General features: G+C 43.8%; 1 protein-coding gene and 1 non-coding gene across 2 annotated transcripts in view; both read right to left on the bottom strand.

Moving 5' to 3' along the window:
* Positions 1 to 26870, bottom strand: part of Ep400 (E1A binding protein p400) — a 107646-nt gene that overhangs the window by 8179 nt on the left and 72597 nt on the right. The window contains exons 24-47 of the mRNA XM_028777403.1: positions 26382 to 26546; positions 24872 to 25030; positions 23533 to 23627; positions 22836 to 23107; positions 20926 to 21128; positions 20668 to 20837; positions 19087 to 19283; positions 15494 to 15605; positions 15103 to 15246; positions 12091 to 12249; positions 11818 to 11901; positions 11275 to 11409; positions 10809 to 10853; positions 10569 to 10722; positions 9947 to 10188; positions 9614 to 9787; positions 6939 to 7075; positions 6761 to 6817; positions 3981 to 4059; positions 3553 to 3882; positions 2072 to 2117; positions 1889 to 1998; positions 574 to 781; positions 260 to 459 (exon numbers count right to left, since the gene is read on the bottom strand). Coding sequence (XP_028633236.1) covers positions 260 to 459; positions 574 to 781; positions 1889 to 1998; positions 2072 to 2117; positions 3553 to 3882; positions 3981 to 4059; positions 6761 to 6817; positions 6939 to 7075; positions 9614 to 9787; positions 9947 to 10188; positions 10569 to 10722; positions 10809 to 10853; positions 11275 to 11409; positions 11818 to 11901; positions 12091 to 12249; positions 15103 to 15246; positions 15494 to 15605; positions 19087 to 19283; positions 20668 to 20837; positions 20926 to 21128; positions 22836 to 23107; positions 23533 to 23627; positions 24872 to 25030; positions 26382 to 26546 — 3677 coding nt within the window. The remainder of the gene's footprint in view (positions 1 to 259; positions 460 to 573; positions 782 to 1888; positions 1999 to 2071; positions 2118 to 3552; positions 3883 to 3980; positions 4060 to 6760; positions 6818 to 6938; positions 7076 to 9613; positions 9788 to 9946; positions 10189 to 10568; positions 10723 to 10808; positions 10854 to 11274; positions 11410 to 11817; positions 11902 to 12090; positions 12250 to 15102; positions 15247 to 15493; positions 15606 to 19086; positions 19284 to 20667; positions 20838 to 20925; positions 21129 to 22835; positions 23108 to 23532; positions 23628 to 24871; positions 25031 to 26381; positions 26547 to 26870) is intronic.
* On the bottom strand, positions 19517 to 19649 carry LOC114629406. The gene has a single exon (XR_003712662.1). It is a non-coding gene; the product is annotated as a small nucleolar RNA SNORA49 (small nucleolar RNA).

The following is a 26870-nucleotide window of genomic DNA, read 5'->3' as shown; positions in this document are numbered from 1 at the left end:
TGCTTTTGTACTATCCTCCAAGAATGGTTCACATTTTAGTCTTCTGGAAAATGAGCTGTGGCAATACACTGCATAGGATTCAAAATGCACTTCCAGCAGGAAACTAAGGTTTCTCAATGCTTCTTAGAAACCTTACTGGACGGAAAGCTGTTTAAATACAAAAAAGCAGGCTCTCTACCTAAAGGCAATGCTGGATTTCTGCAAAATAGGTTCTGAATTGAAGAAATGCCTGTGACTTTACAGTAAAGGATATATTTACCGGTGCTAGTTTGCCCACAGCTTTGATCTGTGCAGGAGACTGGGCCTGGCTCTGGAGCTGTGGAACTTGCACCTGGGAAGTCTGCTGCTGCTGTTGTTGCTGCTGCTGTTGTTGTTGCTGCTGCTGCTGCTGTTGCTGCCTAAGAAGCTGGAAATGGGCAGCAGGGGTGATGGTTTTTCCGGGTAGTTGAACCCCTGTAGCTATAGAGAGGTTAGCTTGTTAGACCTAGGGCATTCTCAACTCTTTTGGAGAATAATTGCAAACTGAAGCTCTGATAGTGGATATTGGCTCAGGGAAACACCAAGCCCCTTTACCTTGAGACACCTGGGTTACTAAAGAGCGGGTTGGGGTCTGCACTGGAGTCAGGTTGGTAGTGACCACAGCTGAGGCTGTCACGGAAGTGACTGCTCGAACACCTTGAGTTGTTGTCATGGACACCAGGTCAGTGGTGGCAGTGGCTGGGGAACCAACTGCTCGTTGTTGAGTGTGGACCACCTGAGCAGGAGTAGAACCTCCAGATGTCTAGAAAGGTAACATAGGAATGTTATCACAGCTGCCCACTGTAAGGCCAGATGTATGTTTCCCTCCAGAAGTCCATAGTTTCAATGGCTTGCTACACGCAAAGTGAATTCAGCTGGGCATGGTGGTGCAAACCTTTAATCCCAGCAGTTGGGAGGCAGAGGTATAAAAAAACAAAAGTGTGAAGTATGTGTCAAGATTCATTTTTAGTGTACGGCTCCCCAACTGTTTTGGTGTCATCTGGTGGACAGTCCTTTCCTTCCTGGCTTCCCTTGGCATGCTCAGCAAACCCACTGGTTACACACCGGCATGTCTGTCTACATAGTTCTGCACCCTCCCTAACTCCATCTATTTCTGGGTCTACTTCTGTAGTATATCAGAGAAATTGCGTAACATCTTCCTAACAAAGGTATTCTCTAAACCACAGAGGGACACAGCATGCTGCTGTAAGAGCATTAGATCTCTGAGATATCACTTCTTATGTAAGAGACTGGCTGCTTTCCAGGCTTGGTATCAGAGAATCAAGTGTATTGCAATGTGTTTTATGTTGACTGTAAGCTATGAAAAGAAAAGCAGGTGGCTGACACTAGGAAAACTTTGTGGCCACACGCCCTGTGCTATGCCACAGAGGGAATTTCCTCTTCACCTAGGGGGATCATTTTCCCACAGCCAACGTATACCTTGATGCTTGTGATGGCTCTCTCCTGCCCAGTTGCCTTTACCCTGGGGAATCAGGTTGCTTGCTCTCCTCATAAGGCTCTGAGCCCCACTCTAGCACAGCGCTCTACCAGGGCACCTATGTCACCTCTGCTTCCCACTGATAGAGTGAGACACAGGTAAGGGCACCTGGGCCAAGGGGACTGGCTTCTATTTCTTCATATACCACCTCTCTCCTCTCTGAAAACTTGTCCTATGACAACATTCATCCCTTCCTAATAATACAAAAGAGAACAGTTTCCTAACACCTGATGATTCCCAAACCGACCAGCTGTTTACTGATGAAATTCAAACTAGCCCAGTTACTTTTCTCATCTATGGAACATTCAAGAAGCAAATAGTCTTCCCAGAATACAAGTCATGGTATGCTCTCTGAGCACGGGAACAACTCACAGTCAAAGCTCCTGGAGCCACAGGTGATGCCAGACGCTTGTTAATCGACTGGAAAGTAGCAGCAGGGACACCAGCTATTGTGTTCACAATCACATTTCCACTTACAGTGCCTAAAGAGGAAGACATGGGTGAGGCCAGAGGAGAAAGACTGAGCTCTTTTCAAGCCCTCTGCACCCTCCTCACCTGTTGGGATGCTTGTTCCAGTGACTGATGTTTTAATGGTTCCTGCCTATTGAAAACAGAAACTCAGGTTAACTTCAAGCGAGGCCTTCTGTTGCATAAGCTCTGCAAAATCAATTATCATCAGCCAATGCAAATCCCAGAGCATATTCCTTTGGCTGCCTTCAGTCTGCTCACCATCAGGGCTGTCTCCAGCCTGGCTCCCCTTCCCATGTGCCCCTCACCACATGCATTATCTTCAGCCCTGAGTCCCATCCCTCACACTGGCCACATGCAAGCCTCTGTACCAGCTGCTTTCATCCTTCTCACCAGTGCCTTCAACTTTCTTTTTCTTTTTTAAAAAAAAGGATTTTATTTTATATGAATACACTGCAGCTGTCTTCAGACATACCAGAAGAGGACGTCAGATCTCATTACAAATGGTTGTGAGCCACTATGTGGTTGCTGGGAATTGAACTCAGCATCTCTGGCAGAGAAGTCAATGCTCTTAACCACTGAGCCATCTCTCCAGCTCCCGCCTTCAACTTTCAAATGCCACCTCTTCGCTATCTTCCTACCAACCAATCACTGTCCAAATTCTTCCTGTGACCATTACTCTAGTCTACATAGGAAGACAAACTTCAATGGGCAGGCGATATTGCCCATCAACCTTACTCTGAAAGTCCCCACACCGTATAGTGTTTAGTAGATGTATCATCTGAGTGAAGGGAGAATGTTACCCAAACACATACACAAACCCACCACAGCTCACTGTTAACGACTCAAGGTCTGAGGAATGTCTCAGTTGGTAAAGTGCTTGCTTTGCAAGTACGAGAATCTGAGTTTAACTCCTCACCAATGTAAAAACCTCCAAGTAGTGGTGTGTGCTTGTAATCCCTGTACTGGTGAAGTGTAGACAAGAGGATCTCTGGGGTCCAATGGCCAGTCTCCTTAGCCAAATCTTGAAGGCCCATCCCAAAACGAAGAGTGGTTGGCTCCTGAAAGCACCACTCAAAACCTTTGGCCTCTATATGTAACAGCATTCCTGTGTTGGTCACGCTCTGAATTTCCTTTGTCTGTTTGTGCACTTATAGCTTGAGATTGTAGGTGAGCGTCAGTGACATCCCCAGGTGGTGACTGTGAATGTACAGTGACCCAGAAGGCACTGCTCTTCCATTTGTAGGGAGCAGGAACAAGCTCATCTGTCTTATTTTACAGAACGTAGCTTCTTTTTTTGCATGAGTTGCGGTCTTATTTTACAGCTTGAGCTGCACTCACACTCACGATCCTCTTGTTTTAATCTCCCTCAAGCTTGGATTAAAAGCATGTGTAACTACACCCAACTATAGGACCCAGGTTCTCCTTAGTCCTTATCCTCGTACCAAAGAGTGGCTTCACCCTCCCAAGCCATCAAGGATGGCTCAGTCAGCTGAAAATGCAGACTAGAATGCACCCTGAGTTCTCACAGAGGGAGGTGCACAGACTGTGGGTTTAGAGGCTCTCACCAGCACGGCAGCACTGCCCACAGTTGTCATTGTAGGCTGCCCCTTTGATTGCGGCTGCACAGGCTGTGGCTGGGCCTGGACCTGGGGCTGGGGCTGGACAGCAGGCTGCCCTGCTGGTGTCTGACTGCTTGCTGCTTGTGGCTGGGGCACTGGTGGTGGTGGCTGCTGTGGAGGTGGCGGGGGTTGCTGCTGTTGTTGCTGCTGCTGCTGCTGTTGTTGTTGTTGCTGTTGTTGCTGCTGCTGCTGCTGCTGCTGCTGCTGCTGCTGCTGCTGCTGAGGAGGCGGCTGTGTCACTGGTGGCTGCTGTGCCTTCTGCTGATCAGCCAAAGCCTAAAAGGACCGGGTGAGAAAAGCTGCTGCTAAAGGAACTGGACCCAGCTTAGGGTGACAGTATGTTTCTGAGAGGACCCAGTTTCAGGGCACCATACCTTTTTCTCTTTTGCAATTCGCTCTGCACGAAGAGATGCAACTTGAATGGGAGGCAGTGGCTTGTCATAGTTGATTCCACTTAAAAGTAAAAAGCCAAAGTTAAAAAGCTCTTTTATCTACAATTTCAGTTACATACATGAGCTGTGTTGAAAAATATTGCTTGAAAAATTCCAGAAACAATTCATTAGGTTTTTGTTTTTTTAAGTAGACATAATTTTTTTTTTTATTTTATTTATACGAGCACACTGTAGCTGTTTTCAGACACACCAGAAGAGGTCATCAGATCCCATTATAGATGGTTGTGAGCTGGGAATTGAACTCAGGACTTCTGGAAAAACAGTTGGTGCTCTTAACTGCTGAGCCATCTCTCTAGCCCCTAGACTTAACTTTGTAAACTGTGTATATGTGTTTGAGTTTATGCACACAGGTGTCTATGGAGGCCAGAAGATGGCACTGATTTCCTGGAGCTGGTAACAGGTAGGTGTGAACCACATGACATGGGTGCTAAGAACCAAACTCTTATCTTCTGAGCCAATCACCAGCCCTATAATTCTTTAGTTTTAAACTATATATTGCAGACAATACTTTGAAAATGTGCTTTGTCACATTCATTCTAGCCCAGGGTATGAGCTGTGTTTTGGTCCAAGGTGTATACTGTATACACTACTCAATTATTATAGTAACTGTCATAGTCTCAGCTACCAGACTGACTATATTTCAGGCTTGTGTTAAAAAACAGTCGGACAGTGGTGGTACACTCCTTTAATCTCAACACTTAGGAGGCAGAAGCAGGCAGATCTCTAAGTTTGTGGCCAACCTGTCAAGGATGGTCAGGGCTACACACAGAGAAATATGGCCTCTAAAAATAAATAAAATAAAATAAAATAAAATAAAATAAAATAAAATAAAAACCATCAACCAACCAAAAGAGACAAACCCAAAACCAAAACCACCCCCCCAAACAAAGGAAGCCCGACTTGACTTAATAATGTACAAAGAGAGAATGATGGGAATGTATATATGCCAAAAGAGGTCATACAACAACGCTCAAGTGAAAAGTGAAAGGTTTTTACTTAATAAAAAGCAGTTTACAGCACATGGTGGCTTACACCTGCCTATACAGGATTCCCATCACTCTTGAGGCTGAGACAAGAGGATTACCACAAGTTCAAGGCTGGCTTGTACCAAAGCCTTGTCTCAAAAAGAAATCATAAAACCCCACCTCCCCCAGCACACATGAGATTCAGTACTCTCTGCAGTCTCAGGAATCTACTATCAGGCAGTAACTCTGTGGGTCTGCCCAGACATACCTCCACACGTCCTCCATAGCCCACCGAAGAGCCTAGAACCTGTCCAAAGTTATCCCAAAACACTGGACAAATGCCAAACCACCTCCTATTCCCACCAAATAGACAACCCTCCTACCGCAGAGCAGATGCTGTAAGGTCTCACCCAGCTAATTACATAATGGGCCAAGGCGACCTCACCAATGCTCACATCTAGTCATGTGAGCGCCTTGCTCAGCCCATGGAAGTCTCACTGCCCTTGCAGCACACTCTCTATTTTGCCTACACTGCTTTGGTGACTCTGAGTCTCTTTTGTCTTTAGTTTCCTCTCTAGGCCCAGCTCACAACCCACCTTCCTAGGAGGTGACTAAACAACCCTTAGCACCTGAAACTATGCTTCCCAAACTCTAAGCATCTCTTTATGTCCTATACTATACACAGAACACAGCTATCTATGAAGATCCTCTCTTTCCTCTTTTATGCTACATAGTCCTCTGGAAGGCATACCAGCATCCTTCATTAAACACTGTGTGCTCTACTAGCCCTTGACCTATTAACAAAACAACAGCTGAATCAATTCATTGTTTTGCCCAACCAATAAGCATTGCTGCAGAGGTGCAGACAGCTAATGAGTTATATAGGGCATCTCTGAAGGTAATCCCTATCAGAAAGAAATATAGCAGGCCTGGGCTTCAAGTTTCCACATGGTGGTCCAGCACTGGGAGATGGAACACTGAGAGGTCAACAGCCCAGGTCACACAGGGCAGTGCTAAAGGGAAGCCCAGTACTGCTACTGGCCCTCAGCAAATGTGCCATGAGTTGACTCTTTGGCAATGACCACTCCCACAGCTATGTGACAAGGAGACACACAGGATTTAACAGGAAAGCAGGTGCTGGACAAGAAATGGCCAGTTTGCACACAATTAGTGTTGAAGACAAAGAGGCAGCAATTTCACTCAAGCTGATGTCCTTCCTAGTTATCCCAGAGAGAACATATAAAAGCACTGCTCGTATCCAGCCTACAGCTCAGCTCCAAAGAGAGCTTCATCTTCCCATTTCACCATCCACCCACTGACTATTTTCTTTTTACTTTATTTGAATAACTAAGTACATTCATCTTAATATCCTTTTATGGTACAACCAACAAAAGTTGTAGCTACAGGGCAGAGAAACCTGGTAAGAAACTTCCTTGCAATCACTCTCTTAGCCTTGGAACACATTAGCTATACCTGAGGACAAAGTCCCTGCTACAAAGCTAGAGGGGATGATGACTCCTCATAAATGCAAGACATGACTCTCAATGAGCCTGTCTATCTAGCAGGGGCTACCCCAGACAAACTCTGATCAAGGGCATAAGACCTCAAGTTTTCTCAAACTCAGGGTCTGTACCATCATGGCTAAAGCTTAGATCATGCTGTTTTATACTAGGGTTCAGTATTCTACTGAACTTAAAGTAACTACACAAACTCATTTCAAAGGCAAAAAATGTGTACCTTTCTGCCAGCACAGAGGCATGTTTGGGGTTCTTCTGAAAGGGATTCATGCCAAGCCTGCAACAGAGAAACAAGAGAACAGTTATGGAACAAGGGCAACCAATCAGTACCAAGTCTCAGTCAGCAGACTCTAAGCTGACACAATTTCAGTAACACAGTGAGAGCCCAGGGAACATACAGAGGCTTGATTGGGGGGCTTCTCTTGCCAGCTGTCATTTTCATCAGCTCAAAGTGGCTTGTGTACAACTGAGTGTGAGTGGCGTTCTCATCCTGAGCATAAATCTGGCTTGTGCGGAGTGGACGGTTGTTCTTACTCTGAAACAAAATTGAGAGGAGCACATCAAGTTTAGACCATCAGCCTGACACACAACTACTCTGGAAACAGCATTTGCTGAATCAGAAGCCTGTGTCTAAGCTCCAAGGGCTACACCCAAGTCCCATTCCCTTCCTTCCTTTCTGAGATAACCTAATACAACAGCAGCAACAATGAGTGATCACCATTTGCTGGTACCTGGCAATCTTTCCTAATCCTTAGGAACCTTTGTTGAATTGAGCCTCCCCCTTTACTGAGGAGAGAAATGTTGCACAAAATATTCAGAGTCACACCCTGGAGTTAACACATGGCAGGTGACAGGGTAGGGCTGACTGCAAGTCTTCAGCTGTTGAGTTTAATGCCCACAGACACTGAAGGGCAGTGGTAATCTAACACAGATACCTTCTACCCACAGTAAACAGTAGGGCAATAGGGATGCCTAAGACTGCATTCCTTGAAGGCTGTGATATCATTTGTACCTCATGATCTTCCCTGCTTATATTGCAGATAAACCAAAGGACATTCAACAATTGTCCACTTGCTACCCAGACACCCAAACACTTCCCCTCAGATACAAAGTCAAGAGATGAGTCTGTGCAAGGTCAGAGACAAGAGCTCACAACCCCACCTGGCCCGGGACTCTCTCTGCCTCTTGGTATCTCTGAACCCTGACTAACTCCATTATTGAAGTCAGTTATACCTAGTATAATTGTGATATACTTAGGCAAATGAACACATGTACACATCTGTTGCTGCAGGCATGCCTTACATTCAGAGAGAATGCCAAGGAAAGGCAGAACTAGGAAAACCAATGTGTACACGGACCAGCTTTGTGAGCACTGTCCCCAATGTAAGCATTCTCCAATTTAAACAACAACCACAACATTAAACAAAGGGAAGCAGGGAGAGGGGAAAGTAAGAGCCAGTGAGTCACACCCACCACCAGAGCGAAGGCAAGGTAAGGCCAAAGGCAGGAAGGACATGTGTTCAGCAACAAAGCCCTGGTTGGTTCTAGCTATGAACAATAGCTCCAGGGCTATATGTACACACACACACACACAAGCTATGCTTACTGGCATCTAGTCACCAAGTTACAAGCCTCAACAGGGTGTGAACAAGAGGGAGGCTTCACAATGTCCCTGAGGGTCTCAGTGAATCACTGTGTGGTTCCTTCAGGTGAAGAAGCAAAACCTCTATTGTATAGGAATAAAAGGCACTTGAGAAAACCCTAAGTGCTGTATTTCTGATCCTACAGTCCAGGCTCAGCCTGAATCTCACTGTGCTCCTTTGCACAGGCACTTACAGAAAGCTTTCCATCTCATTCAGAACACCTCCTCGTACCTTATAAATATTTTGTGCCTTTTTCTTTGGATTAGCTTCACAAATCAGCTATAAGAGAAGAAAATATTTTAGCTTTATTTTTTTTCAATATTAAGGTAATGGCTGCTATTATTATAAATGCTTCCAGAACATAAAAGAGTGAATGTGAGATTTCAGGAAGTTTTACGGTAGAGGAATCACAGAATGGTATCATGAGGAAGGCTTGCTTTTTTATTAAAAAAAGCAAACAAATGTTTTGTTCTGAGACAAGTGTTTTAGAAATGACAAGAAATGGTTCAAAGAGTGGTCACAGAAGTGAGGTGAGTGTAGCATCCTCGTCCCGAGGGCACACATGGCTCTTAACATCAAGGTCATTTTCACAAATTGTACCGAACAAGGACTAGATGCCTGTCTTGCCAACATCGCTGTGGCTCCTAATCTAATGGACATACTGAGGTGGTCAAAAAGACAGTGTTCTCTGCATACCTGCCTTAGCAACAGGGCTGAACATTTGCAAAAGCCGGTGTGACATGTACAGAAAAACTAGGGTTAAGTGGCCAAAAGAAGAAAAAAAAAAATGAAAAGAAAAAGAGGGCACTATGTAAAGAAAAGAAAGCCAAATGGAGAAACAGAAACAGACAGACACAGAGCAGGAAGGAGGAAAGTCAATTAGAGGCTTGCATGTCCCTGAGCAGCAGCACCGACTCATTTTTGTCCAGGATGCAAACCATAGCAGGTTTCTTAACATGAAGGACACAATGGTTTGTCATATTTTCAGTCAATAAATACTTGCAATGCTCAGCGTCATCCCAGGAAGAGACTGTGCTTACAGCACAGAAAGTATAAGCAGACTCTTCTTTAAATGGACTGGTTACCAAATACAAAGAAGAGCTTTTCCCTCACTCATCCAAAGCTTAGTAACAAAAACTAGCTATGATGAAGGACTGATGGTGTCGTTCTTCATACTGCAGTAACAGCACAGATGCTGGCACCTGGTTCATATGCTGCTAACACCAACCCTGTCTCAAGGGCAAGGTGGCTGACGCTCCACGAATGTTCGCACTGTGTGCCAGGTACTATGTACATGTGGGCCTCACTGATTAAGAAGGCTAACTTCATCACAGTCTACCAGGATGGGTACACTGCCCAGCAATGCCCAGCAAGACCTAGTCAATGCAGAGGCCAGACCTTCCCAGGAAGACCAAGGAGTCCAAGCTCACCTTCCCCTCCTCTCTGGGAATGATGACATTCTCATAACGATTCCGGCACTGCTTGGAAGAACGGTAGATTCGACTACAGGAGTTGACAACATCACTGACAAGGTCCCAGTTAGGAGTGTGGGCAGGTGACACAATTGTGAGATTCAAGGGCAGCTCGAGCAACTGCTTTACAGCCTGGAGGTTGAGGTTTCATAGCACACAGGTCAACACACTTCAAATGCATTGGTTACGTCTTTCAATGTGTCAAAAACATCCCACACAGCACTATAAATTGCCAGTGCTGGGGAACAAACAAATAGGAATGCTCAACTCAAAGATAACATAGACACTTACCTGTAGCAAGGCCCAGTCCTCGCCAATGAGCCAGTCAGGGCTGTCCTGAGCAGGTTCCCCTGAGGACTTGACATAGGTGGGCAGAGGCTTGGCAAAGGGTGTCTGCTGCTTCAGCAGCAGGTTCTTCTTCTGCTCTTTTCCTTCACGCCGGATTTTCAACATGCCAGGTGTTGCCCGGTCAAACAAGGATCGTGGTGGGACAACTGCCTCACCATGCCGCTGCTTCTTCTTCCGGCCTGCAGCTGAACAGGAGCAAAGTTCAGTAATATAAGACACTATGAAACAACTGCTGAAGGCAAAACTGGTTTCTTAAGTTTACTATTTATCTATTTTGAGTTTTCAAAGCAGGCTGGCCAGGAACTCTTATGATCCTTCCTTCCGCCTCAGTATCCCAAGGTCTGTGAGTGTAGATTCGTGCCATGGCGCACACCCTCTCAGTGGTTTTCTAGTACTAACAACTGTAACCATCAAACCTCTTCCCCTAAGACAGGAGAACCAGGAACATAGTACAAGAGACAATGGGTGGGTCCCTCCTCCCATTCCAGCAGAGGGAAGAGCCACAGTGACTTAGCCTTTCATCAGCATGGCAATTCCTGGAGGCAGAAGTCAGTGAGGTGCACACCTGAGGGGTCTGTTTTGTGCCGCTTGCGCTCCTTCCTCACATAAACAGGAGGCAACTTAGCTTCTGGGATGGGTGTGGTCTCATACATGAGACACATAACCGAGTCAATGTAGATATCATTGTCATCCTGAGGAGGGGTGGGAGGTGTCCAGAGCTGTAAAGACAAAGCAGGTTCCATGAGCTGCCAAGCTATGGGAAAGTTTGGCCCTTGATCAGGAATTCAGGAGAGGGGTCACATACCGGCATGACTTCTGTTTGTCCATCGGCATCTTCATAGACATACTCCTATGGAACACAAACAAGTTTGAGACACAACAAAGGCTTTGCTTCATGTTACATGCCACAAATCAAAATTCAATCGTGACTGTGGATTTAAAACTGTGTTTTATTTAAATCCCAGAAGTCCCATCCCATCCGTTGAGTCAGTTTATCAGTGAAGACCTCAAAGTGTCAATTATTGCCAGCAGTGGTGGCACACGCCTTTGATCCTAGCACTTGGAAGGCAGAGGCCAGCAGATCTCTGTGAGTTTGAGGCCAGTCTAGCCTGGTCTACAGAGCTGGATTCAGGACAGCTAGAGAGGGCTACACAGAGAAACCCTATGTTGAGAAACCAAAAAAGTGTCAGTTATCAGGAATATGCTTCCAGCACAGCTGTCAGGTGAGGAAAGGAGCTGAGCATTCTTCTCAGAAGTGGAGGCTAGCTTACCATGCTATAGGCATCCTCCCGCGTATAGGTGAGAAGCTCTGCTTCCTCCTGCTCCAGCTGCAGCCGGGCTTCCCTTTCCTGCAGGGCTCTAGCATTGCGTGTTTCCCAGTCCTTCATTGATGCCATCACCAAATCCTGCCAGAAAAAAGCATAGGGAAAAGAACTTCTGAGATCAGAGCAGGCAGGTTGTTTCTGATCTCTTCCTAGTGGTCAACTCACTCAGCCACTGTGCACACACATGGTGGAGCTCTATCTCCAAAAAGGAAAGTCTCAGTTCTTACTGCTACACATGCTCTGCCCCTCAACATAGAACCCTCAATCAGCACACAAGCTGCTTCCAAACAAGTGCAATGATATCAAGGTAAAAAGCAAGCAACCCAGCTGCCTGCACAGGGCTTCGAAGATGGCAGTCTCAGTGAGGCCTGCACTGCTAGGATTTGCATGTCCCTTGATTTCATGAAGTCACAGTCCCTTCAAATCAAATCCTGCACTGAGAATTTTTGCTTTTACTGTGTCACTCTAACCAAAACTTGATCTTCTTACCTCACTGCTTCTCTCTTTTTCTTGTTCAGTGGTCGTATGAAACAATTCCAAGTAATTCAATGCATATTTTTCAATTGGTGTAAGCTATTTCAAAAATACATTTTGAACTGGGTTAGTAGCAACTTAATAAAGATCAATAAAATTCCTCATAAAATCTTTTACCAACATTTAATTTTAAAAGTAACTGTGCTTAGTCAAAACAACATATTTTACAAAAGGGTTCAAAATGTTAAAAATCTTAGCTCTAAAGAGAAAAAAAAAAAATTCCCAAACCTGTTCCATAAAGTCAGCCAGCTCCTCCAGCTGTGATGGTTCCTCATCATATCTAGAGCCATCTGAGTCTGAGGATACAGCTATAGTGCTGGACCCAGGCACAGCTTCCTCTGTGGACCTCTGCACATCTTCCTCCAGACACTCGATGCTCTTGAGGGCCTACAAGGAGTTTGCACTGAGACTTGAAGGTGGACTTGTGAAATGAAGTAGTGTGTACTGTAACAAGCAGCAAGCCTCCAGAGGTAGTTCCCTTCTTTTAAGAATCTCACACATTAGGCTAGATAATAGGTATTCCAATGATAGACATGTGGACGGATCTAAAACTTTCTAGACCTTGTAAAATTACTATCAAGCTAGACAGGAAAGTCCCATGGAAGAACAAAACACTGGCATGGGTTAAGGATGGTAAAATGCCAAAATAAACAGGAAAATGAGGCTACCAAAGATTACAGGCGCTAAGAACAAGAAGGTGCTGTGTGGGTTCATTTCACACCTAGATTATATGGCACCAACCACAGCTGTGAACACAGGGAGAACAAAACTGTCACATCCAAATACAAAAAGCCAGTCTGGCCAGAAGGAAGTACACAGAAAACTGTAGCAGAGGTGCCCAGAACATATAAGGGACAGCTAACTTCATTAGAACATAAGGCATGTACATAAAAAAGCTGACACTGTTCACCTCCTAAGCACTCAGGAGTACAAACCTAATAATGGCTGGGGTTGTAAAAGAGGTGCCCACATGTAAGACAATATAGCCATGGTAAAAAACAACAACAAAAACCCATGCAGCCAGTTTTCAAATAATTTGGCAAAACCTACAACTTAAAAGATGACCATACACAAGACCCACAAAAATCATTTCCAGAAGACAACAGAGGAAGGCACCATGGTGATCTGGAGGATCTTTAAAGCTGGATACAGAAAGCCCTGATGGTGATGACAAGTCTAGGAACCTCTGTTCAGCAAGATAAAGAACAACGGTATGGCTACCCTGAGCCCATAAATACAAAGAATCCAAAAGGACAATAAGAAAAAGAGAAAACAAACACAAAAAGAAAAGAACCTCCATCAGAGGACAGTAAGATGGTTTAGCAGGTAAAGGTTCCTGTTGCCAAGACACACAGTAGAAGGAAAGAAATGACTCTTTGCAAGCTGTTCTCTGACCCACTTACAGAATATCTCCTGCTCCCCACACACACGTTTGAAAATGCTGGGCTGGAGAGATGATGCACTTGGTCTTCAGAGGACCTGAATTCAGTTCCCAGCACCTTGGGTGGTTCACAACAGCCTGTAACTGCAGCTCAAGGAAAACGGACTCGTTTTTCTGGTCTCTGCAGTCAGTCACACTCATATGTGCATCCATATACACACACATATTACAAAATAAAATACATTCTTTAAAAAAAATTCTCCATAGCCGGGCAGTGGTGGCGCACGCCTTTAATCCCAGCACTTGGGAGGCAGAGGCAGGTAGATTTCTGAGTTTGAGGCCAGCCTGGTCTACAGAGTGAGTTCCAGGACAGCCAGGGCTACACAGAGAAACCCTGTCTTGAAAAAAACCAAAAAAAAAAAAAGTCTCCAAAATCCAAAACTTGCTTGACCAAGAAATTTTAAAAAATTATCCAGGAGTTGGGGGAAGGCTCAGTAGTAGACTTATATGAAGCCTAGGATTTCATCACCAGCTTTGGGGCAAGGGGGAAGATAGTCAAATGGCCATCAAACTCATGAAAAAGGTGTTCAGATTCACTATTCAATAGCAAGATGCAAAATAAATCTACCATACAGACCACAGCTTAAGGGAGAGAACATCTAACTGAAGCCCTGGGCAGTCCACAGCAGCTGCAGCACTCAGATGCCACTGAGGCATACTGCTTAGCTCTTTCTACTAATTGGATATGCAGGATATGCTGGCCAGAGACCCCACTTCAAGGCTTACATTCAGTAGGAATATATGTACATACTCACACAAGACACTATAAAGTCATCCATACACAGGTCTGATGAACAGTGTGGCAAGTTCATAAATATTATTACTCAGAAAGAATGGGGGCAGACACATGAAACAAAGAGCAGACCCAAAGCATAGAACTCTATTCATATCCAGCTCAAGATGGACAACTGTAAAAGGATGCCACAAGAGTAGTCACTTCTGGAAAGAAGTGGCTGAAGAAAGGAGAGACTTTCTGAATAGTTCAGTTTTAGAATCAGAAAGTAGCTGGCCATCACCACTGTTGGTAAAGCTTTGATGGAATGAAGCACAGGCCAGTAGCGCATCAGGGCATTGCTGTACACCATCATTCATGCCTTTTGCCAAAGAGCAATCAACAAGTCAGTCGTCTCCCAAGACAAACAGCAGAATCAGAGGTGGGGCAGCTTCCATGGGGAAGATACTCAAAGTAAGGCCCCTGAGGTAAAATGGGCCTTGATCAAGCCAGAAGCAAGAGAAAGGGGATATATAAGTAGTCCTGATAGGTATCAGCTATATGCCTATAAAGATGGCCGCTGCACAGGACCCATGTGTGCAACTCCAAACCTTCCAGTGCCTGCACTCAAACAGTAATATCCCTTACATGCATCCAGAATATTATACCCCCAACAAGGAACACGAAAAGTAGCAAACACAGACATTCTGGGGTCTCATCTAAGTCTTCAAAGTCAGCTGTGTATTTTACAGGGAGAGTGTTTGGGGGCCAGATGGGATGTATGGTTCTTTGAGTCAATACTAGAAATCAAATATGGCTCAGAAAGTCCTAATGGGAAGAGGACAATGACTAATAGCATCTGCTCCTCCATTCACTTGATACTTCTTTACAGTTGGGACAGAGCAGGAAGGAAGGCAGGAAGGCTTCAGGATCAACAGAGGGGAGAATCAAGAGAGAATAAGGACTGAGCACTCAGAAGCCAGGTGAGTGAAAGCACACAACCATACTGGGAAAGCACACACAGTCACAACTCAAATAGAATATTCACTGTCAAACAAGTCTTATGGTAAACCAGATTTCCTCTCACCTCTATGAAAGGTCTTGCAATCTTGGGTGCGATAGTTTCGCTGACAGACGGTTCCTGAGAAAGCACCACGAATTCCTCAGCTTTCACAGGAAAGCCGGCATCGTCCATAGGTGAGTAGACTTCAAACAGCTCCTGGATAGTTCGCTAAACACAAATAATAAGCACAGTAACTTCCAGGAACAGACACAATCCTGAATCTCACCTGGGGCTTGGGCAGTATAAAAACCCACCCGAGAATCATCCCTCATTAGTGAATTCACATTTAAAAAAAAATGATGATTCTGTTCACTGTAGCATTCCTCACTATGAGGGAAGTTGGGAAGTAAGACAGAGTCTCCCTATGTAATCATATGCAGTCACTGAGGACTGATTCCTAACAAATGAGAACTACCTGAGTTAAGAATGCCATCGAGTAGTCATTTCCCTGAGCAGCTACTTCCCGGATCAAATCTTTAGTTCCATTTTTTAACAATTTCTCTTCAATAGAATTGCCACTGACAAGCCTATAAAATAAAAAAAGGAAAAAATGTGTATACATATACAGATGAAGTAACAGTTACGTCACCTAGAAACACAAGCCAGTACCAGGCACAGGTGTCCAAAGGGTAGCCAGAGAAGCAGCACCTGCCTAAGTCACTCTGTCACTCCCTCTCCAATCTTTGCTCTCCTGGACCCTGGAGTCTGTGGTGCATCCCTCTGTCTGCCACTGCTTCTCGCACCATATTCAACCTAGACCTTTCTCAACCGTTCTCAGACTCATCCCTACTGTCTGTCCTTCCAGACCACAACAGGCAGAGTTGACAGCTTCCGTGACTTGCCTCATGAGAGACTTTCAAGAGGTGTCCCATTCTTACCTGTCCCCTGGCAAGATCCTAGTCCCCCAGAAGGTCTCAGATGATGAAGCAGGGCTCATCATCCAGTCTATTGTTTTCCTACAATATTCAATGTTTTGTTTTAAAATATACTTTAAAAAATTTTTATGTATATGGATGTTTTGCCTGCACATATGTGTGTGTACCATTTGCATGCCTGGTGCCCATGAAGGCCAGTGGGTAGCTCTTGATTTTCTGAGACTGGAGTTACAGACAGTTGGTGAGCTGCTATGTGATTGCTAGGAATTGAACTTGGGTCCTCTGTAAGAGCAGCCATCTCTCCAGCCCTGATTACTTGTTTTAAGGATGTTAAATGCTAAAAGTCAAGACAGCTTAAGTTAAACCATTTTAACAAAAATTTTCACAGGGATGAAAACAACAAATGAGAATTTTCCATGAGAAAAAAATATTCTAAATAGGAAATATACTAAAAAGTGAGCAATCAAGTTGCAGTGCTGTCTCTTTTCTTTTCATGTTAGGTCCAGTAGATATAGTTCTCTTACATTTAAGCTTCAGGAGTAGGAAAAAGAGCCAGATTCTAACCTAAGAGATAACACTAAAATAGGTTGCATTTTTGTCCACATCTGGGTTATAAGCACATCAACACTCTGCAGCACAGAACAAGATGCTATCACTTTACATTCATGTAATAATAGCACACACATGCAGTGGGTTGGGTTTTGTTAAAACAGGATATCACAAACCCAGATTAGCTTCAAGTTCATCATCTTCCTGTCTAAGCATCTGGATTGCAAGGATTTTAGTATGTACCACCATGTCCAGTATGGGTAACATTTTCTTCTTAAGAAATAAAATTGAGTGAGACTGAGATAGATAGATAGATAGATAGATAGATAGATAGATAGATAGATAGATAGATAGACAGATAGACAGATAGACAAATAGACAGATAGAAGGACATACGCATGCATGTGCCACAATAGACAGACAGACAGACAGACAGATGGAAGGACATAGGTATGCATGTGCCACAACTCACATGTAGAAGTCTGAAAACAACTTTTTTCACAAATTGTTATCACTACTACGAATAAGTTACAGTGATAGAAGGACAGGCAGATTCATGGACGGACAGACAGATGGAGAGTTACAGTAATAACTCTCCTTCTACCATGTAGGTCACGGAAATTAAACTCAGGTAAAATAAAGGCAAATATTTTAATTAACTAGGCTATCACATGGGCCCTGTGGTTAAATTTTTAACAGACATATTGTTGTACAATGTGGTCCTTCAGGCAAAATAGCAGCCATCTTCATCAGATCAGCTGTGTTGGCTTGCAAGAGACCATCATGAGTGGCCCTATTGATTATTGATGTTCTCTCAGAAAGATGGGTTGGGGAAGTCATGAACTCTCATCTTTGTATGTAATTCTACAATAGCATGTGGAAGGGCTAGAGTAAGAAGGCTCAGTGAATGTGGGAAGACGAGATTCCATCTATGTAGCTATACATAAGTTACCATCCATTCTAGGGTATAGCTGCTGCTTTGAGGTTACTCACATCCCTGTAAGAAACCATCCAAGCTCTATGAGTAAGCCCGATAAACTCTCTGCAATGTTTCCAACGTTAGGCTTTGGTGGCATCAAACTTTGGCTTGTCTTTGGGGCCTTCCTTATATAGATACATTGAGAAGGAATTCTTGCAATACGTGTTTTCATCATTGCTTGTCTTTTCAACTCCTTCTCCTAGGCAGCCAATGCAAAGGCTATTAGGAAATGCCATCACCCTGGGTGTACCCTGACAGGCCTTTGATGCGTGTGGCATAAGACACAATCAATCCTGTCTGTCTTGTTTCCTTTGCTAAGCAGCATGAAGAAGCTCCCTATGAACATGCTTTCCTTTTGTCTGTTCACTAGGTAGGTGTATGGCTGCATCCTAGTGGGTGCTCTCTATTCCTGCTGCAGTGAACAACACTACTGGGAGGCAGATGCCTCAGCATGGCTGTGACAGATAAAGGGCACAGCACTTTAATTTCAACAAGTCTTCTCATGCTGCTTTCAGAAGAGCTGAGGCAATTCCTGGGCCATATAGACATGGCAACTTCCATGACTAGACTCAGCTTCTCTTTGATATGCTTCCTGTCTGTAGCCCCAAATAGATATTTCATGTCCAACCTGAGTAGCACTCTGTCCTACAGTGAGCTGGACCTTCGTGCTCTGACACTTCAAATTGATTATTCAAAGTCCTAGGCCCTCTGTATTTCCACTTTTAAATAAAAACACCTTTTTTCTCAGCTTATGAGACTGATCTGATCTTTGCATGAAGAACTGCAAGGCATTCCTCCAATCTACCATTTACCTATTTAATTTGTTTACTATATTCTTCAACACTCAACCTGAAGCCTACTCATCTGTTGCCTGTCTGGAATGTGTTGTGCTCCTAAACAGAAAATGGTGACCCAGCCTTATTATCTCAGAGACAGCATACTCACACATGAGACTAGTACTATATTAGCATAATAAATAACATTCAAAAATTAAGAAGTGGGCCATTGGGGTCCTTCTGTCTTCTCAAATTAGCTGTGAAAGGCCACCAGTTACAATTTATATGCTTGAAGATAATGAGATATATCCAAAGTCTTTGTAACAGATACTTTGTATTTTATAGTACTTCAAACAAGCCAAATATAAGCTGTGTTCTTCAGTTACTATAAAAGATGCACAACATGTACACACTAAACAACAAAAAGCTAACACATAACTGACCTAACACACAACTGATTACATATTCAAGTCAATGTCAAGTACAAAGGCCAGACAAAACAGCAGCACTAGAAATATGTCTAAAAGGAAAATAAATTTGTTATTTAAAAACTTCTGCCTGGCAGTGGTGGCGCACGCCTTTAATCCCAGCACTTGGGAGGCAGAAGGCAGGCGGATTTCTGAGTTCAAGGCCAGCCCGGTCTACAGAGTGAGTTCCAGGACAGCCAGGGCTACACAGAAAAACCCTGTCTCAAAAAAAAAAAAGTCTAAAATTCAACTGCAGCATATGGCTGCACCTCTTAACTGTGTTTGTTACTGAATTCCTGCACCCATACCTTCCACAAAGCTCATTATGTACACTTGTATGAGTTGGTCAGGATTGTTATCACCTGTATATGTGGATGTCCTTGCACCTCCCAATTCTATCACACCATTCCTGGGCTTTGGCATCCATAACTGGATTTAGGTCATTGTCATAGAACACCACAGTGTCAGCCTCAACAAGGTTGATGCCAGTGGCCCGGCTATGGGTGGAGAGAAGAGCACAGAAGATTCTCCTGTCTCTGTTGAAACTCCTCATCAGCTCCTGAGAGGAAACAAAGGACTTAGGTTAACATTTCCAGAGAATACTGAAAGACCTTTGAGACCTTCTATGACCTGTCAATTCAAGTTATTCTCTAACAGTCTGATTTGTTCCATGAGTAATATCTTACCCTGGCTCTCCTGCATGCATGCACTTCTCTATGCACAGCATCTCTCTGTCATGTTTAGACAGTTACAGACATCATGTGCATAAGATGGCATGCTTATCTGGTATTTGCTGTCAGCCCAATCTGTAGGCCCCACAAGAAAGCAGAGTCTTGCTAGGGAGGGAGCTGTGCTTTCTCCTCTATCCTCAGGCAATGCCAGGGCACTCTACAGGCAAGAAGCCCCTGGAGTAAGGCTGAGGAAGCACAAAAAAGATCAAACTACGTGGGACAAACTGTAATGAATGTTGAGTACTTCTCTTCTGTAAATTATTTCCATGCCAAAACAGAAGTAAAGTTGACCAACCTTTCTCTTCAAATAACAACCTAATTTTCCACACTATTACCAAAATAACAGGCTTTCTATTTGCATATTTAATGTGTACCAACTTTGCATTTGCTTTCAAACATAAAAAGAACAACTCAAGTCTTGTTCAGCCCTGTGTCTTTCTCACCCACTCATGATAGTCATGTTTGTACTGAGACATTCTGGTGAGGACATTCTAGTCTGTCATTTGGAGTTGTGAAGAGAGTTGTGGTTCACTGCCAAGGCATGAACCTTCTTTGTGTACTTTCTTCTGCTGAATATTCACTCAGTTACTAATCATGGCTTTTCATGTGAACTTCTACAGTGAACAATTTTATGTACCTACCAATCATTCATTGCTGTTGTGTGGAAGCTCTAAACAGAGATTACTACATCAACTGTCTTATCCATCTCTGAGGCTGGCAATCCATGCTGCTTTCTAGAGAGCTATGCGAGCGGTTCTACAAGTACTGTGTATTAACCAAATGTTAAAAATTAACAAATATGGTCAAAAAAACATGGGAAAACTTCCATTTTAGTTTTTTGATAAAATCAGCACCAAAAATTTGTATTTCTTTGCCAGTTAGTCTAAAAAGCATTCATATCATTGCTAGATAGCCACCTCTTAAAGTATGCCACTACTATTGCAATGTGACTACAGATTAACCCTATTTGTCCTGAGATACCTAGGACCAGACATCCATCTGGCTGATAAGCTTGTTGGTTTGGGGAGGGGTGGGGGGGGTGGGGGAAGAGAATCAAGAAAGCAGTCAGTCTGAACTCAGAAAGTTTTAAATGCTACCTCTTCTGCATTTAGGGGCAGTGGGCTACTGACCTCACAGCTATAGGAAAATGAGGCCTAAATCCAATGATTCAGGGTCATACCATGGAATCACCGTGAAAGGATTCTATCTTACCTGCCGTTGTTCACTGTTGGCATTTTCATCAATCCGTACATAAGTGAGATAATGGAAGTTCAAGAACATCTCTAAAATGTCCAGCATAAGAACCATCTGAGATAAAATCAGCACCCGACGGCCTTCAGATTTCAGTTTCTGTAGCAGGATTGCTAAAGCTTCTAACTTCCCTGAGAGAGCAAGAGAGAGAATGTCTGTCTTACATTCTAGAACAAACGTATCTCACTTCACAAACCAGGCCAACAGGGTCTGTCATACCTGAGTCAAACTGCACCAGCCTCAGCTCCGGGAACTGCAGTGAGCGCAGTGCTGTTAGTTGTTGCAGCTGCCGGTGGTAAGGGCCAGTGTGCTCCCTCAGGCACTGCCTCAGAGCTCTCAACCTGCTGCTATACAGTGAGGGCGGCCTCGCAACCCACAGGGACGGTGGTGTAGCCACTACTGGAGGAATCACACAGGCCACCCTGAGAAGCAGAAATCATGTATAGTCATGATATAGAAATCACGTATATGTGGTATCCTGGACTCTCTGGCAGCAGTGAGGTTTCTGTGCAAGGCAGAACCCTCTGACAGTGTGAGTTGTCAGACAAGCAGCAAGAGCTAGATTCTATCACTACAAAGTAGCATGATCTTTCACAGCTCAAGGACACAAACCCAAGACAACTTCAGGACAGATCTAAATGACCAGCACAGGGCATTCTCCAGACTATAGCCATTGACTCAGATATTCCTGCTGGGACTCTCAGGACAGAAGTAAACTGTCTCTGAATACAAACCTTCTAAATAAATATTACAGGTGACATGTAACTCGAGAGGGGGCAGACTCAGGATACCCTATAGACAGAACTGTAAGGCCATGACCAACGTGACACTACCTATTAAATTCCGTCATCTACACCAGAAAGTTTTCTCTTGGAGGCATCAGCTGAAGCTCTGTTTTAAATGTTATTTATTTATTTACTTTTTTTTAACTTTTTTTTTTTTTTTCTGAGACTCACTAGTTAATGCCGAGCCTGGAGCTCAAAGATATCCATCTGATTGCCTCTGCCTCTCCAGTGCTGGGATTAAAGGTATGTACTACCATGCACAGCTACTTTTATCTTTAGTTATGTTTATGCTTGTGTATCTACATAGGAATTTGTACATATGCAGTGCCTGCAGAGGCCAGAAGATGATGTCCAATCCCCTAGAGCTTGAGGCACTTGTGAACTCCCTAACTTGGGAGCTAGGAGCCAAACTAGGGTACTCTGTAGGAGTAATATGGGCTCTTAAATGCTTAGTTGTGTCTCCAACATGTGAAGCTGGGTCTTGATGGTTTGCTCCCAAGTACATCTCTGAAGTGGCCATCTGTGATGTATAAAGATGACCAGCATTTCAAAGACAAACAAGGACATGAGAAAACTGGCAACCAATCTACCACACAGCCTGGGAAGCCCAGGAACAGGCTGGCTCAGCCTGAAAAGGACTCCATCTTTTTCTTCATTAATTTACTTACCTATGACTCCATCTTTTTCTTCATTAATTTACTTATCTATGAGACCTGGAAGGCAGGCTCTGAACACTAAGCATAGGCACTGGGTGGGTAATCAGGGCCTCTCTGGACAGGAAGTAAATAACGTAGTTCAGCCAGACAAAGAAAATGACCCTGAAGCTAGCCAGGAGAACAGGGAGGGCCAGGGCATACAGAAACCTGTATAGACTGTCAGTTGTCTGAATGGCAGCAGACATATCAAGGCCTAGCAGGAACAGTGTGGCTAGCTGTGGTGTTCAGCCCACTGAGGCTACTCTACTAACTTGTTCTGAATTCTACTCTTCAATGTCTCCAAGTAACGTATGACTAGTTTTGCAGGTCAGTTTTCTAAAAGAGCCAGTTAATAACCTAAGTACCAGGTCCCTGTTCCAACACCCCAAGAAACTCAAAAAGACAACCTGAGGGAAAGCAATTGGAAATAAAAACATTTAAAAGAATTCAAAGAATGAAGAACTACAGGATGTGGCGACTCGTACTAGCATTGAGAGGAGGAGGCAGGAGCATTAGGAAGAGTTCAAGGCAAGCCTAGGCTAGCTATATAGAATTGAAGGGCAGCAACATGAGACTAAAAATTGAAAAAAAAAAAATCTGGTGTGCATCCGAGTGCAGGAACAGAAAATACCTGTATACATTAACCCACCTGTCAAGAACATCTTGAAGAGACTCTTGACGCTGACCCAATGTCAAAATCAGATCACCTTCACTCTTTGAGAGTGACATGTCATAGTTTGCTACTTTAGAATCCTTCCCAAGGTTGCTATCCAAAGACCAGCACAAAGGCCTTTTCCTTCTTCCAGGCAGGGAACAAATCTTCAGCAAGTCTCTGCCATACACTGGAGCCTGGGAACAACGCCGCTCATTGATAAAATGAATCTGATCCAACCGTTCCTTCAAAAGTCTGCTCTTCTCCTCCTTGATCAAAAAAAGGTCAGAAAGACAAAAGCAAAACATGACCAAAAAAAAAAGAAAGAAAAAGTTATTTTAGAAACAACCTGACAAAATCACCTCACTGAAGGCTTTGGGAACTATTATGCATACATTCATTTCAACATCCATGGCCTACTTCTATGAAACTACTGGTAAAAAGATGAAGAAGCAAAAGAGCCTTCTCTATCCTCCTAAGACACTGAGGATAAGACAAAACAAAAGGCGTAAAGACCACAATGTCTGCTGTCAGAAGCCTATGTCAATTTCTTTCATTGGGAACAAGTGTTAAATCAAGGCCCTAATTCAAAGATCATGTGCATCTCTGAAATGCATAAACCAGGAGCCTTAGCCACCACAGAAAAGCATCTGAAAGCTACTTGCCATTGTGTGTCTTTGCATCTAAGCCTTACCTGGGTTGGCCCTGCAGCAGGAGAAGCTGGTTTGGAAGCCAGGCCAGGTTCTCCAACAGCCATAGCACTCACTGCTACTCGACCCGGAACACCAACTACAAATGTAAAAGCAAACAGCCGAAGGGAATAAAGGTGTAGTTTAATGGTAGAACACTTGCCTAGAATGCTTGAGAAGTTCCATCCCTAACACCCTTGTGCTCCTGGCTTCCAAAGAAAAAAGCAAAAAGGAAAGCCAATATGCAACAGATCCATTCCTAAAGGTGGACTGACTGGCCAAGGTGTAGCAGCTTGCCTCCTGAAATCCCAAGAAGATAAAAGGAGCTGGCTCTAAGAGTTTGGTGCATCAAAGCTATGTCCAGAACTAGAGTCAAAACTGTTCTGGCACAGACAGATCACATACCTGTCCTAAACCAGCCTCATAACCTCCTCTGTCCCATAATGGTAAAACACCATGGATAATCAGCATATAACGAGGAACAGCTCCTTGCTTGCCCATGAATCCAACTTGCCCACAAGCTCTAATATACTGAACACATGCAGGCAAGGATTGGTCCTTAGAAGAGAAGCTGGCAGAGAACAGGATAGAAGCTGAGAGCCTGACAGCCTTAGGCCAGCCAGAATAGTGTGCAAACCCTGTACCAAGTACATGGCTCTCTACTCAGGGAGCTCTAGGCACACTTACTAAATATTTGGTGGTTCCAAAGGTTTCTTTCTTAAAAATAAATAAAATTGTGTGTATATGTGTATGTGTACACACACACACACGCATATAAAATATATCTATTAAATATACACCTATGTGTATAAATATTTTTATATATGTATATTAAACTTTAAAATATATTTATGTGTGTGATATGTATATATATCTATACATATCTATAAATAAAAAACTTTATGTATCAGTGGCAAGCCACTGATACATAAAGTATGTGGGCCACATGTGTGCCTGGTGCCTGTGGGTATTAGAAGTGGGCGACAGATCCCCTAGGACTAAAGTTGTAGATGTCTGTGAGCCACCATGTGGGTGTAGGAAAGATACCCAGGGCCTCTGCTATGCAACAAGTACTCTTACTGATGAGCCACCTCTCTGGGCCCCTAAGTTTTTTATTAGAACACTACAGTGGTCATATTCAAGCAGTACATTTGAGAGAAAAAGAAAGAAGAAACCAAATTGATGTCATGACACATGTGTGGAAACCAGACTATCACAAATAAGGCTTTGACATGCATAAGGCCCATGGCCAGAGGTGCATGACTCCTCCCAGTTACCCCCTCCCCCAAAATAAAGTCCACAAGAAGTTCTCACCAAGCCTTCTTCATGTTCAGAACAGCCTACCTTGTGGAGTCAAGGGTGCAGGGCTAGGGCCACTGGTTGGGGGCTTGCTTCCCAGGGTGCTATGCACAGCGCCTGCCTGAGACACAGTCTGCATCACCACAGGGCCAGGGGCTCTCAGGTAGGGCTGCCCAGGGGCTGACACGATCTGGAGTACACTACCTGTAATCACATGTCCACCAGGAGCATCAGTAACAGGTGTGTACACAGTACAATTACACACTAGCCACTTCCAAATGGTATACAAATGAGTCAGTGTACTGTGCACACATAGTTCCATTTACACAAGCAAATATATGCACAGTTCAGTAACTCTGACAAAGAAGGGATTATTTTAAAATCTCAGATAAAGACAGAAAACTATCTGAGAAAAGTCTATTTTACACCAAATCAAGAAAAGACCACTAACTCTGCACATACCCAGGTATATATCCACTAGTGACCACAGCTGTCCTGGGGGCTATGAAGGTCACAGAAACACTCACAGATCCATGTAGCCACTGCCAAAGGGATAAAAACTACAGAAAGAGCTAGGCTTAGCCCAGGTGCCCATGACTCTGTGGCTGCCCTTCAAAAGTCTGTCACTTGTCTATTACACGCCTGAACCTTCTTACCAAAAGTGTAAAGATAACAAGGTTCCACCAACTACACTCATGGATGGCCCTGACTCTGAGATCCTAAAACCCACCAAGACAGGCATTAAAGTATCACAAAAAGCTGTCACCCAGCCAGAATCCAGGGCAGTGTCTTTCAGAGAGGCTGCTGAGGCAAGGTACAGGGAAGCTAATACTGCCATAGAAACCTGTGAAACCTTAACCTAGAGGTAAGCAGCTGGTGCTGGATGCAGCTAAAGAAGCTGCAGTTGTTGTCACAAACCACCTAAGATTAATTCTAACGAACTATTCAAATTTTACTACCTCCTTTCCTTTAAAAGGAGTAACTACATGTTCTTAGTCAAGAGTCTGAGCCATTTGGATCCAGGTGGTGTTAAAGTTAAAAATTTAAACTGGCACAAATCTTGGAAGTCTCAGCTACTTGAGAGGCTGTGGCAGGAGGATGGCTTGTCTCAGAAGTCAGGTCAGCCTGGGCAACACAGTAAGAACCCAACTGATAAGTACATAGGCAGGAAGGTAGATAGGCAAAACATTTCACCTACAAAAATTGCTGGTCTTTTTGGCATTTTTAAGGAAAACTTGACTCATTCATACTAGAAAGCAACAAACACTTCTACCCTAACTTACAAAAGAGGAAACTCTTCTCTAAGAGCAGACGGTATTGATAGAAACTGAGTATCACTTATTTAGGGGACTGCCAAGATGACTCACGAATGTCATCTCATCGTTCCTCAATTAGCTCTCAGGTCAGGCTTGTTCAAGCCACTCCTGAGGGAAGACCCTGAACCTCATAGGGACCTACTCTTTTACCCTGCTACCCAGACAGGTTCTCAAGTGCAGTGCTGAGAGTGGTGTGCCTCTATCCTTGTCTGCATTACTACCAGCTGGTCGTCTCTTACCTTGCAGCTGCAGAGGCTGGCCTGCTGTGAGCTGCCGCAGCTGGCTATGTGACAAGGTGAATTTGTTCCCTTGGAACTGCAGTGTCACCGGTGTCTCTGGCTGGGCCACACGGCTCTGTGGCCCTGCAATGGATGCCAGCTGCGCTATTTTCACTACTTCCCCACCTGTTAAAACACAGAAGAGAAGCTGAACTAACATCACTTGGAATGAAGTTACTGACCATTATACAACACTCTCTCACAACCAATAAGGCCTGCCTATACTATACTCAAAACACTTTCTGGGTGTTGCTATCATTTTAAGAAAAGCTATATTAAGACAAAGAAAAAACACTATTAAGTATCAGACTTTAGTAGTTAATCTATTTAATCATAAACAGCAGGGACTTTTAGTATCAACTACTACACATCAAACTATTAAGGAATATTTTTATTTTTGTCTCCAAATAATAAAAGGGAAAAAGAACAGTAAATATCAAAAATATCGGA

Source organism: Grammomys surdaster, unplaced genomic scaffold (assembly GCF_004785775.1).
Source record: "Grammomys surdaster isolate TR1022 unplaced genomic scaffold, NIH_TR_1.0 309, whole genome shotgun sequence".
Lineage (NCBI taxonomy): Eukaryota > Metazoa > Chordata > Mammalia > Rodentia > Muridae > Grammomys > Grammomys surdaster.
The sequence above is the reverse complement of the archived record's forward strand: the minus strand, read 5'-3'. Positions and strand labels throughout refer to the sequence as shown.